At 42.7% G+C, this 16319-nt stretch overlaps 1 protein-coding gene across 1 annotated transcript in view; it reads left to right on the top strand.

Annotated features, from left to right (window-relative positions):
- The first annotated feature begins 5479 nt into the window (after positions 1–5479).
- SDHAF3 (succinate dehydrogenase complex assembly factor 3) overlaps positions 5480–16319 on the top strand; it is a 77204-nt gene continuing 66364 nt past the window's right edge. The window contains exon 1 of the mRNA XM_005299865.4: positions 5480–5798. Within this exon, the coding sequence (XP_005299922.1) occupies positions 5616–5798 (183 nt within the window). The 5' untranslated portion in view covers positions 5480–5615. The remainder of the gene's footprint in view (positions 5799–16319) is intronic.

The following is a 16319-nucleotide window of genomic DNA, read 5'->3' on the forward strand; positions in this document are numbered from 1 at the left end:
TGTCTTCACTCAGGAAAAAAAAAAGTATAGTTTTTAACTCATGTTAAGCAAAACAGTGTTCAAATCCTAGGTTGTCTTCAGTGAATAAAAATGTGGTTTTTACATATAGTTATTAAGGTTAAGATTTTGTCACAGTTAGATTTAGAAAAAATCACAGACAGGTTGTGGGTTTCCATGAATTTCTGATTATTGCCACAGTCCGTGACTTTTACTAAAAATAACGAAGTGGGGGAGTGCGGTGGGCTGGCCGCTGGGGGCAACTGACAGCTCCAGTCCCTCCCACTGTCACAGTTAAAATCGTAACAAAAGGAAAAAAGACCGGAGGCCAGTCTGCTACCTGTCCACTTTTCTCGAGCTAGTGAACAGGAGCGGCTAAGAGGAGAGTTTTGTCAGGGAGTTGTCCCGGTGAAGGAGGAGAGGTTATGTTACCCTTGGAGTAGGTTTGTTTTGTGTAATGTGTGTGTTTGTGGTGTGCTTGCTGCTTGACTGAAATAGAACATGTAGTCTGTTTCTTTGGGGGACCGTGGGCTGAGCCTAGCAGCCTGCTAGGCAAGGCTGAGAGCTTCTTAACGAGGCTTTGATCCCTAAGCCCTTTAGCACCCATGAACCCTTAACCCGGGGGTCAGCCGACTCAAGAAGACCAGGGCTTTAAAAAGCCCGCTCCTAAGCGACCAGAGGAGCTAGTGAACAGGAGCGGCTAACAGGCGTTTTTGCGAGGGAGTTTAGCGGGAGGGGGGGTCTACATACACTTCACATTCCTTAAACTTCTTTAAACTTAAAGCCAGAAACAACCCCTGATAAAAACAAAACAACAACAACAAAGGAACGAGCTGCAGGAATAAAAAGATAATGCAGGGAGAAATCCAGCAACAGAATTGGGGCTATCTATTTTATTGCACCCAATGCAGCATGTATGATCACCTGCCCTATTGGCAGGTGGCGTATGTGTGCATTTGGTGCAAGGAGCTCCAGGCCCTCAGATACCGTGTATGGGCTTTGGAGACCAGAGTGGCTGAACTGGAGGAGCTGAGAGAGACAGAGGGGTACATAGATGAGACTTTCTTGGACACGGTAGAACAGTCACACCCCTGGTCTGACAGCCTCTATTCTGTTGAGGAGGATGAAAGTCTCAGGGAATTAGAATATCCAGCTAGAACCGAGGGAAATGATCCCATATTTGGGACCCTCCTTCCAGATGATGATGTGGTATCCTGTTGCACTGAGGATACCTCTCCGGGAGAGGAAACTCCAGTTATTAGGAAGAGACAGGTATTAGTAATGGGTGATTCAATCATTAGAAACATAGATAGCTCGGTTTGTGATGACCAGGAGAACCACATGGTAGCTTGTCTGCCTGGTGTGAAGGTTGCTGATCTCTCGAGACATCTAGATAGACTTACGTGTAGTGCTAAGGAGGAGCCAGTGGTCACGGTACAGGTAGGTAGCAATGACATTGGGAAGGATAGGAGAGAGGTTCCGGAGGCCAAATTTAGCCTGCTAGGTAAGAGATTGAAGTCCAGGACCTCCATGATAGCATGATGCTTCCATTTCCACGTGCAGGGACAGTAAGACAGACAGAACTGCAGGATCTCAATGCGTGGATGAGACTATGGTGTAGGGAGGAGAGGTTTAGATTTATTAGTAACTGGGGGAAACTTTTGGGAAATGGGAAGCCTATACAGGAAGGATGGGTTCCATCTAAACCAAAATGTAACCAGATTGCTGGTACTTAAATTTAAAAAGATTGTAGAGCAGTTTTTAAACTAAGATTCTCTATGTCCTAGCAAGGAGGAGAGGATGGAAGATGATAAAATACAGGTTGGATCTGATGAGAAACAGTCAAATGAAAAAAGTCCCATTCAATTACATCATGTAATAGTAGACAGCTAAAAAGTGACAAGTTTTTAAAGTGCTTATATACAAATGCTAGAAGTCTAAATAATCAGATGGGTGATTTAGAGTGCCTCATACTAAATGAGGATATTGATATAATAGGCATCACAGAAACTTGGTGGAATGAGGATAATCAATGAGACAGAAATACCAGGGTACAAAATATATTGGAAGAACAGAACAGGTCATGCTGGTGGGGGAATGGAACTATATGTGAAAGAAAGCATAGAATCAACTGAAGTAAAAAACTTAAATGAACCAAACTGTACCACAGAATTTCTATGGATAGTAATTCCATGCTCTAATAATAAGAATATAGCAGTAGGGATATATTACCCACCACCTGACCAGGATGGTGATATTGACTGTGAAATGCTCAGGGAGATTAGAGAGGCTATTAAAATAAAAAACTCAATAATAATAATGGGGGATTTCAACTATACCCATATTGACTGGGTACCTTACCTCAGGACAGGCTGCAGAGATAAAGTTTCTTGACACCTTAAGTGACTGATTTTTGGAGCAGCTAGTCCTGGAACCCACAAGAGGAAAGGCAATTCTTGATTTAGTCCTAAGTGGAGCACAGGATCTGGTCCAGGAGGTGAATATAGCTGAACCACTTGGAAATAGTAACCATAATATAATTAAATGTAACATCCCTGTGGCAGGGAAAACACCACAGCAGCCCAACACTGTAGCATTTAATTTCAGAAAGGGGAACTACACAAAAATGAGGAAGTTAAACAGAAATTAAAAGGTACAGTGCAAAAAGTGAATCCTTGCTAGCTGTATGGAAACTTTTTAAGGACACCATAATAGAGGGTCAACTTAAATGTACACCCAAAATTAAAAAACATAGTAAGAGAACCAAAAAAGTGCCATGTGGCTAAACAACAAAATAAAAGAAGCAGTGAGAGACAAAAAGGTATCCTTTAAAAGTGGAAGTTAAATCTTAGTGAGGAAAATAGAAAGAAGCATAAACTCTGGCAAATGAAGTGTAAAAATAATTAGGAAGGCCAAAAAAGAATTTGAAGAACAGCTAGCCAAAGACTCAAAGTAATCACAATTTTTTTTTAAAGTACAGCCTGCTAAACAACCACTGGGGCCACTGGATCGAGATGCTAAAGGAGCACTCAAAGATGATAAGGCCATTGCGGAGAAACTAAATGAATTATTTGCATTGGTCTTCAGGGCTGAGGATGTGAGGAAGATTCCTAAACCTGAGCCGTTCTTTTTAGGTGACAAATTTGAGGAACTGTCCCAGATTGAGGTGTCATTAGAGGAGGTTTTGGAACCAACTGATAAAATAATAAGTCACCAGGACCAGATGGTACTCACCCAAGAGTTCTAAAGGAACTCAAATGTGAAATTGCAGAACTACTAACTGTAGTCTGTAACCTATCATTTGACCCAGGTTCTGTACCAAATGACTGGAGGATAGCTAATGTGACGCCCATTTTTAAAACGGGCTACAGAGGTGATCCCAGCAATTATAGGCCAGTAAACCTCACTTCAGTACCAGGCAAACTGATTGAAACTATAGTAAGAACAAAACTGTCAGACACATAGATGAACATAATTTGTTGGGGAGGGGTCAACATGGTTTTTGTAAAGGGAAATCATGCCTTCACTAATCTACTAGAGTTCTCTGAGGGAGTCAACAAGCATGTGGACAAGGAGGATCCAGTGGATATAGTGTACTTAGATTTTCAGAAAGCCTTTGACAAGGTCCCTCACCAAAGGCTCTTAAACAAAGGTTAAGAGGGACGGTCCTCTCATGGATTGGCAACTGGTTAAAAGATAGAAAACAAAGGGTAGGAATAAATAGTCAGTTCTCAGAATGGAGAGAGGTAAATAATTGCGTCCCCCAGGAGTCCGTACTGGGACCAGTCCTATTCAACATATTCATAAATGATCTGGAAAAAGGGGAAAAGAGTGAGGTGGCAAAATTTGCAGATGATACAAAATTACTAAAGATAGTTAAGTCCCAACCAGACTAAGAAGAGCTACAAAAGGCTCTCACAAAACTGGGTCACTGGGCAATAAAATGGCAGATGAAATTCAATGTTGATAAATGCAAAGTAATGCATATTGGAAAGCATAATCCCAATGATACATATAAAATGATGGGGTCTAAATTAGCTGTTACCACTCAAGAAAGAGATCTTGGAGTCATTGTGGAACAGTTCTCTGAAAACATCCACTCAATGTGCAGTGGCAGTCAAAAAGGCAAACAGAATGTTGGAAATCATTAAGAAAGGGACAGATGATGAGACAGAAAATATCACATTGCCTTTATATAAATCCATGATACGCCCACATCGTGAATACTGCATGCAGATGTGGTCACCTCATCTCAAAAAAGATATATTGGAATTGGAAAAGGTTCAGAAAAGGACAACAAAAATGATTAGGGGTGTGGAATGGCGTCTGTATGAGGAGAGATTAATAAGATTGGGACTTTTCAGCTTGGAAAAGAGATGACTAATCATACAGTTATAGAATATCAGGGTTGGAAGGGACCTCAGGAGGTCATTTAGTCCAACCCCCTGCTCAAAGCAGGACCAATCCCCAAGGGGGGTATATGATGCAGTTCTATAAAATCATGAGTGATGTGGAGAAAGTAAATAAGGAAGTGTTATTTACTCCTTCTCATAACACAAGAACTAGGGGTCACCAAATGAAATTAATAGGCAGCAGGTTTAAAACAAATAAAAGTATTTTTTTTACACAATGCACAGTCAGTCTGTGGAACTGTGCCAGAGGATGTTGTGAAGGCCAAAACTATAACAGGGTTAAAAAAAGAACTAGATAAATTCATGGAGGATAGGTGCATCAATGGCTATTATCCAGGATGGCCAGGGATGGTGTCCCTAGCCTCTGTTTGCCAGAAGCTGGGAATGAGCGACAGTGGACGGATCACTTAATGATTCCCTGTTCTGTTCATTCCCTCTGTGGCACCTGGCACTGGCCACTGTCGGAAGACAGGAGACTGGGCTAGATGGACCTTTGGTCTGACCCAGTACGGTCATTCTTATGTTATGTTCTTCCTGGGTCCATCAGTAATCTCCCTGCATGGGGAATAATAAAACAAAAACTCCCCCAACCAGGGGTACAGGGGCAAGGGAGGAAGAGCCTCCCTTGGCCTATTATACCCGCAACCCATGGCTGGTGGATTCATACTTATGTGGCTCCAGAGGACCAGGTCACCCCAGGGAGAGGAAGTGGTTGCAGCCCCAGCCAGGGAGCCTCCATGCTTGGGCATGGGGGCGCCTGAGTGCGTTGGATCGGGGACTCCCGGGGCTCCGCTGCCCCTCCTCCCCCAGGGGCGTCCCGGCTGCTACTCGGCTGCCGCCGGGGTGGCGGGTGGGGGCGAGAGAGCCCCTGAGCTAGGTCAGGCCGGCTTGCGGGGAGTTGCTCGCTGATCCGCCCCCGGCCTGGCGGCTCCTGCTCGCTGGGGGGCAGGCGGGGCGGCCCCGCTGGGGAGGAGCCCGATGCGCCGTGTCCCGCCCCCGGTGCCACCGCCTCAAACCTCCGGCATAGGAGCGATTCTCTCCGCGCTCCGCTGCCCACCCGGGGAGGTTCTCCGGGGCCTGCGACTGCCCTAGCACCGCCCCGTCTCCCCAGCCCGCCCGCCGCACTGACCGGCCCGCCCTGCTGCAGAGCGCAGCCCGGCCGGCACCCCCAGGCGGCAGGCAGCGCAGCCCGCTGTAGCCCCAGCCATGCCGGGCCCTGTAGCCCTGCACGTGTCCCGTGTGCGGGCTCTGTACCGGCGGATCCTGCTGCTGCACCGGGCGCTCCCCGTGGAGCTGAAGGCGCTGGGCGATGCGTACGTGAAGGAGGAGTTCCGGAGGCACCGGTCGGTTGGGCCTGCTGATGCCCAGCGCTTCCTGCGGGAATGGGAGGCAAGTGCCATAGGACCAGCCTCCCCCGTCTGCTGGGCGGGGGGCGGCTGCGGGCCATCTAGTTCCTCCCTCATCTTGGTGTTGCCTTAGGGCCCTACCTCAGCTGCATCTATCAGCTCACAGCCTGGGGCTAGCGCAGAGGACTGGGAGTCAGGAGATCTGGGCTCTGCTCCGACTTACTGTGTGGTGTGACCTGGCCTGGGCCAGTCTCTAGGCCCAATAGTTTCAAAGGTAGCTGCTGAGCACCTGCAGGGTGCTTTGAGCAGGGGTTTCCTGCAGTCTCTTCCAGCCCTAATATTCTGTGATTCTATGCAGCTCCCAATGACTTCATTGTAGAAAATGTAGGGCTTAGTTTCTCTCTGCCTCAGGCCTTGCTTGTATAGTATGGAAGCTGTGATGTTGACACACCTCTGCAAAATACCCTGAGAGCTGCAGATTTTTAAATAAAGCTAGATAAACGTACCCTATTTATTCTTGTATACTAACCTCCAACAACCTCAGCACAAGATTAAGGGATATCCATAATAATAGGCTTCCCTCTGTGCAGGATTCTCATTGCATGGCACCTGTCTGGTAGAACTCTTATAGCTCTTAAGGTTTTTGGCTGGGTTGGGAGGCAGTAGTAGCAGAACCTCTACTAACTGTCATGTCCCTCTCCCCCCCACCCCTCCAATGTTCCATTCAGTTTCCCCTTTACCATGGTTGATCTCATACGAGACTTTCTCACTGGCCACTTCTCCAGCTGTCTCCCAGATCCTAACAATGCCTTGTCGGGTGTTCTCTTGTATCCGTAACCCTTCCAATTAGCTAGATCTGAGACTGCTATAAATATTTGAGGTCTGTGCCTTGGGCATTTTGGAACTCTAGGGTGGCAATACATAGTCAGTGTTTCTTAGTGCTTTGGCACCTGGTTTTTCTTGACAGTTCAGTTTCGGCCTTGGCCTGTTAGTGCACCAAAAACTAGTGGCACTATCTTCTCTATGCTTCTGTTAGCCAGTGCCATGGCACCAATTCTGACATCATCTTTGTTCTCAGTGGGTTACCTAGGGAGGTGGTGGAATCCCCTTCCTTAGAGGTTTTTAAGGTCAGGCTTGACAAAGCTCTGGCTGGGATGATTTAGTTGGGGATTGGTCCTGCTTTGAGCAGGGGGTTGGACTAGATGACCTCTTGAGGTCCCTTCCAACCCTGATATTCTATGATTCTATTCTATGATTCAGTGCACCAGTGCCTGAAGTTATGAAGCACTGGCACTGCAAGCTTTATTAGGTGGTCTTAAGGCTGTTCAGTATAGTCATTTACTGTGCTGTTCCTCTGCCAAATTTGTTTTTTTAGGGTGGTGCTCGTTGGTCCAGTGCTTCGCTCAACATACTGGTGCCATTTTTCGTTTCCCTTTGTAGGTCTGACATCTAAAGAGGAAAGAAGAGTGCTCAGCAGCATCCCTTTAAATGTTTCAGAGTAATGGCCGCACTCATTGTGTGGCTATCTCTGAGCTAAATGCAACATGCAGCAGTACCACCTGTGTCTGCAGATGTTACCCTGAGCACTGAAGAAATGTGTGGCATATTTGCAGGCCTTGTAAACCCTGCACAAGCCTGGAGCTCTTTGAAGGGTAAACCCTGAAAACTAAAACCTGAGCTACCCATAACCTTTCTGTGCCAGTGCTATGCATATTGGTGAAGACATGGATCTCCCAGCAAGCCCAGTGGGGTAACTTCTCCACCAAAGTGCCACATGCCATCTTTAGCTGAGGGCTTTGGCCAGTATTGGCATCTGGACACACTGGGGGCTTTAGTGCTTGAAGTTGGTGGTATGGAGCTCTGGTTCATTGTGTGAAGCTGAGCCTCTGTAGAAAAGGCCAAGGCACAAAGCACTGAGTGAGGTCTAACAGTTTTTCAAAGCCCCTGACTCCTGGCAGCTTGAGTATGTAGGTCTCCGGGTATCCTTATGCATTCATAAGCTCAAAGGGGCAGAGTTTCCTGATTATGGTATGTGTAGTGGTCTGTCACAATTATTCTTAGTCTTGTGCAGGTCTGCCACAAAACCCATTGTACCTTTGAGGCATTCCTCTGACCCTGCATTGGCAGAGGTAGGATCTCTTGATGCGTTGGAGTGCTTTTTGTGCTAAGGCTGATGCTCGTGCACCCAGGAGTCTGCTTTTCCCAGGATAGGAAGTCTTGACAATGATGATGCAGCACCTCTTACGCTGAGGATTTCACAAAGCAGATAACATGCTCTAGAGCCCCTCCGTCACTTAGACAGTTCCAGCTTTGTAAATGAGGGAAGGCTGAGTATCAGGGTGATAAAAGCTGCTCTTTGGACTCAGATGAGCAAGAGGACTAATTCTATGCCAGATAAACTCAGCAGTAGAGGAACACACCAACGTCTGTACAGGAGAGGAGCCCAACTTTCTCCAGTTCTTCTAGCTGACTAAACAAATGCATTTTAATTGAAACTGGTCCAAAAATTTGCAAAGTCCCCAGTTGAGGTACATAGGCCAGGATGCTTTTGCATCCTATTTTGGACCAGCAACTGAAGAAGGTGTAGCAGACCCCTCATGCAACTGTCCAAGCCTGGAAGATAACCAAGGAAAAAAATATTTTCTTTGTGAGGATGATCCCCGCTATCAAACTGTCTGGAGTGACTCAAGAGCAAGAGTACCAACCTCAGGGCAGAGTGTTAAGAACCAGCACCAACCCCCCAAATTGGTCATGAGTTCTATACTTAGATTTCACCAACCAATTATCAAGTATAAACTCCCAGGTACTATAAGAGCCTTAACACAGAGTCACAGACAGTCCCCTTGGGTACTCCATCAGTCTTGCCACCCAGATAAGCCTACCTTTGTGCTACATGGTACCTTACATCAAGAGTCACAGCAATATTCAGGTTACTTGTAGTCCAAAAGGACCAGTCACTTACCTCAGGTCAATTGCACCTTAAAGCTCCCACCAAAGACAACGCTTATAGCCAATCCTAAACTATCTAAAGGTTTATTAAATAGGAAAAGGAAACAGAGTTATTTACAAGGTTAAAGCAGGTAAACATACATACAGAAATAAGCTACAATCTTAAATTTCAAAAGGTAATAGTAGGTTTCAGAGTAGCAGCCATGTTAGTCTGTATCCGTAAAAAGAACAGGAGTACTTGTGGCACCTTAGAGACTAACAAATTCTCTAATAAGCAAGCTCTGTATGTCCTTTAGGGCTAATCTAGGCCAAACTGCAGGGGATCCCTGGTTTATGCCTAGAAACGTTGCCTCCAGAGTCCAAGCAGCAGTGAGAAACAGTTCCTTCTTGTTACAGGTTTTATTCCCCACTTGTGCTCTGAGCTGCGAACTCATCTGGTGGGAGGAATTCACTTGCATGACTCATCTTTATAGGGATGGCGGAGAGCAATCAGCAAAGTCTTTTGTCCTCTTTAATGTTCCATAATAGTTTGTTTGGAGTTGATGGGTCTTCCCTGTTGGGCAGGAAATAACACCTTCTGTTGGAGACCAGCATTTCACACTAGCCCACATAAGCAATATCCCCAAACTATTGCCCACATAAGCAATGTCCCTCTCCTGTCTAGTGATTTACACAGTTACCAAGGATTACAATACAAACGCTCAAATATTATCATATATACATGTTATAAGTGAGAATGCATGCAGCAACTCACAAGCATTCAATAAAACCTAATACATTCTTATAATTCTGATATCTGTTATAACAATACTAATACACAGGTGAGCCCGACTGATTCCAGTTATGGATTTGTCAGTGTTCAATTGAGAGATGGCGACCTTGGCATGAGCTGGTACCTGGTCTCTCAGCATCACATCGGCTACTGCTCTCGCCCTCCTTATGAGAGTTTTGTGGAATCAGCCATGGCTAGAGGGAAGACCATTTGTATTGCTCCTGAGTATATTTGGAGGAAGGGTTTACAAAATCAGAACACTATCTCAGTCTGAGTCAATCAGTGATAGATTCTCACTAGTGGTAGGAGAGGAAGGAGTGGTGGATTAGGCCTTCATCTGGAGGGAGACACCTATCTCTTTGCCTTTCACTAGAAAAAAAGCTGCTGGTCTTCTGCTCATGGCATCAAGAAAAGACCATGTTAGCTAAGGATATTTTCTTCACCAGCTGGGGAAAGATGCTGCTGTACTTCTTTTCAACAGCCTACCTCTGGTAGCAAAGGACCTGTTAAAGCTTATGAGACACAAAGGTTTAATGATCCCAATAGTCCCATATCAGGTCCGATCAGGTTCAGAATCTGGCCTCAGTAGTCATTCAGAACAAGTACTTCTCTATCAACCTGGGAGCCATCTCTCTGACATCTTGTTCCTTCTAGGTTAGAGATCTTCAGGTATGGTATTTCTGAACAGGTGATTTGGTGGTCCTGACATTTCAGAAGCCATCTACAAAAAGGAGCTACAACTCCAAATGGCTAATTGAGTCCTCTCCAAGGTGGTGTTGGAGTTTCCACAGTAGTGAGTCTGTCCTCTTGCCAACGCTCTTTTCATGCCAGAGGCCCTTCCTCATGAGTTTGGTGTAAAAGGGTCTTGGAATAGACTGAAACATTTAGAAAGTCCACTTAACTTCTTGTTTCTTTTGTCACTAGTTCACTGGGCATGGCTGTTACTACAGGACTATACCTGAATGAATATCTGATTGCATTTCACATTGCTAGGACCTGGCTGACCTAAACTGGAAAGTTATGTCAATGTTTGCACAATTCAGGTGAACACTGACCATAACCTACCTTCATGGATGTTTCCATCAGACATGCGTAAAGCAGTTACATGTTTTTCTCTCCATACATTCACAAAGCATTATTGCATAGGCTCATCTTCCAGGAGGAAATCCTGTTTTGGATTCTGTGTTCTAGAACGCAGTTCCAAGGTGGAGAAGGCCAAACTCTTCCACCTGCAGAAGTTTTTGTTTTATGTCAAGATATCCCAAATTTTCATTTGTCTCATTTGTGTTGGTTTTTCTTTCTGATAACATTCAAGTCTGCTGAAAGAAATAATTATGTCCAACTATTTGATTTGTAAGTGGTCACTTGCTCCTCTTTATACTGTTTAATGCTGTACATAATAAAAGAATATCTCAGTTAATGCTTTTGTCACTAACTTTGTTATTGCCACTTGTTTTAATTTCTCTCTCTTTGGACATTTTTCAATCTTTCTTTCCTGAAGTGAGAGTCCTGCACAGATGCTCTCATTAGACAGGGAAAAATATTTAATTTATAATTCTCCTTCTCTGAAAAGATCCTCTTTCAGGATTCTCGTTCACCTGCCCTGGTTCCTCTAAAAGTCTGGAGGTTAACTTTTAACTTTTTTTTTAAAGACAGCTTTCTCTTATACCTTGTTTCTCATTTTTTGTCTGAGGTGCACTTTTTTTTATTTGTAATCTCACATTGATCATCTTGAATGTTTTTTTCTTTCTCTTACCTTCATGTCCTGCTCAGTATAAGAACTGAATAATTAGTAGGCAACAGTTTTAGAGTCAGCAGTAGAGGCGTGGAATGGCTAGCAGGGGGCCTGACTTGCATTCTTTATCTCACTACCGCTAACCTTAAGGGTCAAAAAACCTTGAGAGTAAGAACAGTTCTATCAGCTTTTCACTAAGGAGTCACAGCTCGGGTGTGAGAATCCTGCAAGGTATCCTTTTCAGAATAAAAAGTAAATAATTTTCCAATTTTCATTTCCCCTCACCAACTGATAGAGCTTGAAAACTGAAAATCTTGGTCATACCTCTCAAACAGCCCACGCTACTATGGGTTTTATTTGGTAGTGAATTCTATAATTAAAGCTGTAAAACAGTTTCCTCTCATAGCTGCCTGTAGCTTACAATCTTGGGGTTTAAATTTTCCATGCTTGGTTCTTCTCCAAAAGTGACTTGGATTTTTTTTTTTTTTAAAACAAAATCCCTTTTAGTCCCATTGGAGTTGTGAGAAAGTGGTAAAAATACATGTTTTTTCCAGCAAAAAACCTGAATTTCAAAACCTGAAACTTAGGATGATCTTTAATGAGCACTAATGGTTTTGCAAGCCATGGGGTTGGGAGTGGGAAATTGGTTTAGATTTAATAGTGTCTGTTTGAAAATGGCATAGTGCACACTTCAAGAGGGCAGTTTGAAAAGATGCCAAGGTAGATTCAGGCTTTGCCAAGCTGTTCATGTGGATCCTTTTACCTATATCTCAGTCTTCTTATTTCCCCCCAAAATTATGTCAGTCTGAAGGTGTGATTACTAAAAATCTCACATTCATTTCACAGGGCTAAGGGACTTGTTGCACCTCAGAATGTGTTAAGACTCCCAGAGCCTTGGAAACATGAAATAGATAATTGGGGAACAAGTCCCAAAGCATTTCTTCAACATTCTCTTCCCTTGCTGGGAAACAGGTTCTCAGGCTAGTGTTTAGCTCCTTTTATTCCAGTGGGTTATAGGTCGTCAGTCTGTCCCTTGGCTGGAGGGAATAGCCCATTCAATACTAACTTCATGGAGGCGCTAGATTAGTTCTTGAACATCCTGCAATAGTGCATCTATGAAGTGCATGTATATGGCACACTTAAAGAAGTATGCATGAGCGGTACTAGCATATTGCTTATTACAAGAAACACAGCTGTGCTTCCAGAAATTCTGTGTACACCCAGATTTTTTTCTTTCTTCAAAAAAACACCTAGAGCCATTTTTAAAACAACTAACAAAATCATCCAAAGCACAGGACTTGGTGGTCATGGTGGACTTCAACGACCCAGAGATCTGGGGAAAATAGTACAGCAGGGCACGGATTATCTAACAAGTTCTTGAAATGTATTTGAGACAAGTTTTTTATTTCAGAAACTGGAGAAAGCTACTAGGGGAGAGGCTGTTCTAGATCTGATTTTTAACAAATAGGGAGGAACTGGTTAGAGAATTTGAAAGTGGAAGGCAGCTTCAATGACAGTGATCATGAAATGATGGAGTTCATGATTCTAAGGAAAGATCGGAAGGAAAACAGCACAATAAAGATAATGGAGTTCAAGAAGGCAGACTTTATCAAACTCAGGGAGTTGGTAGGTAAGATCCCATGAGAAGCAAATCTAAGGAGAAAAACAGTTCAAGAAAGTTGGCAGTTTTTTAAAGAGACATTATTAAGAGCAAAAGAGCAAAGTAGCCCATTGCGAAGGAAAGATCGGAAGTATGGCAAGAGACCACCCACTTTCAGTGATCAGAAACTCAATAAAGAGTCCTACAAAAAGTGGAAACTAGGTCAAATTACAAAGGATTAATATAAACAAATAAATATATAGGGACAAAATTAGAAAAGCCAAGGCACAAAATGAGTTTAAACTAGCTAGAGACATAAGGGTAACAAGAAAACATTCTACAAATACATTAGAAGCCAGAGGAAGACCAAGGATAGGATAGGCCAATTACCCATGAGGGGGGAGGGAGGGGGACAATAACAGAAAATGTGTAAATGGCAGATGTATTAAATTACTTTTTTGGTTCATTTTTCACCAGAAAGGTTAGTAGCAAGTGAACATCTAATATAGTGAATGCCAGTGAAAATGAGTTAGGATCAGAGGCTAAAATAAGGAAAGAATAAGTAAAAAATTACTTAAACAAGTTAGATGTCTTCAGGTCACCAGGGCCTGATGAAATACATCCTAGAATGCTCAAGGAGTTGACTGAAGAGGTATCTGGGCCATTAGCGAGTATCTTCAAAAAGTCACGGAAGACAGGAGAGATTCCATAGGACTGAAAAAGGGCAAATATAGTGCCAATCTGTAAAAAGAGAAACAAGGACAACCTGGGAAATTAGACCAGTCAGCTTAGCTTCAGTAGTATCCAGAAAGATAATGGAGCAAATAATTAAACAATCAATTTGCAAACACCTAAAATATAATGTGAATAAGTAACAGTCAGCATGGATTTGTCAAGAACAAATTATGTCAAACTAAACTGATAGCTTTCTTTGACAGGGTGACACACCTTGTGGATGGGGGAAGAGAGGGAGATGTAGTATATCTTGACTCTAAGATGCGAAAAAATTATCTTGGCTCTAGTAAGGCTTTTGATACTGTCTTGCATGACCTTCTCATAAGCAAACTTGGGAAATACAACCTAGATGGAGCTACTATAAGGTGGGTGCATAACTGGTTGGAAAGCCATTCCCAGAGTAGTTATCAGTGGCTTACAGTCAAGCTGGAAAGGCATATCGAGTGTGGTCCCACAGGGATCAGTTCTGGGCCCAATTCTAGTCAATATCTTCATCAATGATTTAGATAATGGCAGAGAGAGTACACTTATAAAGTTTGTGGGTGATACCCAGCTGGGAGGGGTTGCAAGTGCTTTGGAGGATAGGATTAAAAATCAAAATTATCTGGAAAACTGGAGAAACGGTTAGAAGAAAACAGGACAAAAGTCAATAAGGACAAAATGCAAAGTACTCTACTTAGAAAGGAACAAATAGTTGCACACATACAGAATGGGAAGGACTGCTTAGGGTGGAGTACTGCAGAAAGGGATCTGGAGGTCATAGTGCATCACAAGATAAATGTGAGTCAACAGTGTAATGTTGTTGCAAAAAAAGCTAACATCATTCTGGGATGTATTAGAAGGAGTGTTATAAGCAAGACACGAGAAGTAATTCTTCTGCTCTACTCCACACTGATTAGACCTCAGCTGGAGTCTTGTGTCCAGTTCTGGGCGCCACATTACAGGAAGGATGTGTACAAATTAGAGAAAGTCCAGAGAAGAGCAACAAAAATGATTAAAGGTTTAGAAAACATGACCTTTGAGGGAAGATTTAAAAATATTGGATTTGTTTAGTTTGGAAAAGAGAAGACTGAGGGGGGACATATCATCAGTTTTCAAGTACATAAAACGTTGTTAGAAGAAGGAGGGGGAAAATGTTCTCTTTAACCTCTGAGTATAGGACAAGAAGCAATAGGCTTAAATTGCAGCAACGGCGGTTTAGGTTGGACATTGGGGAAAAACTTCTTACTATCAGGGTGGTTAAACGCTGGAATAAATTGTCCAGGTAGGTTGTGGAATCTCCATCATTGCAGTTTTTTAAGAGCAAGTTAGACAAACACCTGTCAGGGATGGTCTAGATAATACTTAGTCCTTCCGTGAATGCAGGGGAGTGGACTAGATGACCTCTTGAGGTCCTTTCCAGGCCTGTGATTCTATAAAATGCTAAATAGTGTGTCAAAGCAACTTTGAGGTTTCACAATTAAAATAATGTAACAGTTATTAAAATAATGTAACAGTTAAGTTTCTTATAGCAACATTAACTTGGCATGTTGCACATGTGAAGTATTTTTATTCCTGATTTTCTTGTTAGATGTACAGCTTACTGTTGTACAAATACAATTTTAATTCCTGGACAGGCTTTTTCCTTGCTCACTGCACACCATACAAGATGCATATTGCAATGTGGTTCGATATATTGTGTTAGTGGAGAGAGAGAATGTATGATCTTATAATTAAATATTGTATCTTAATGTAAACACATGAGAGCTGAGCTGTTGCAAATGTGATGTTAGCTTTGTCATTTCCTGACTTTGAGTATCTAATTATACAACCTTAATGTTCTCAGCATTTTTTTGTTTTTCTTTGTTTTTTAATGAATTTTCCTGGGTTTAAAAAAAATCCTTAATCTGGAACTATTTGACTTTGTGGTTGAAACTCTTGTTAGCTCCAAGAGAAGGCTTGGGCTTGCACCACTGAAGTCAATGGGAGTTTCAACACTGATTTCATTCATAGGAGGATCATGCCCACTGTGTGTATCATGCCTTATTGAGTATGTATACTGGGCTGCTGATAATTGGGTCTGTCGTTGTGTTGTGACTTCTTGTTATCCAACCTTCCTCCTAGATAATTACTAATCATTAAAATAGCCCTGGCATTTTTTGACCAAAACTTACCACTGTTCCAAACAATTTTATTGTTCTCACTTTATTATATACATAAAACAGCACATTCAGGAAAGTGAGCGCATCAGGTGTTTATGTCAAGGAAATCAATCCACGTCATTTAAGTTCTCTATATTTCTGTATTTTGTGACCTTCTTTTGTATCTTAGTACTTTAGGATTTTAGTTTCTGGACAGATATCCTTAGATATGAACCCAAATCTCAATGTGGAACTTGAACCTATGATCTAGTTCACAGGCAAGGATGCTGCCATCTTAAATATATTTGCAGAATATAAAAAGATAAACAAAAGATTAAAGGCAGATTTCAAGACTAATTTTAAAGAAAAATGAGAGAAATGGGATCAAGTTTGAGATATAATGTCTTAATAGACAAATGAACACAGAATAACCTTTGAGTTACTGTAATATTGCTGTATTTAGGTCCTACTTCATTTGCGATATTGCAGAAATTGCAGATTCTGCAATATTAGGCTTCCACCACAGTTTTGTTTTAAATCAGCTTAATTTGCACAGTCCACAATTTGCATACGTTTTGAGTTTTGCAACACACACTTTTTTGCTCATTAGTACATTAAATGAGTTTGGGGAGTTTTGGGATTCATCTGCAGTT

This window comes from Chrysemys picta, chromosome 2 (genome assembly GCF_011386835.1).
Source record: "Chrysemys picta bellii isolate R12L10 chromosome 2, ASM1138683v2, whole genome shotgun sequence".
NCBI classification, from domain to species: domain Eukaryota; kingdom Metazoa; phylum Chordata; order Testudines; family Emydidae; genus Chrysemys; species Chrysemys picta.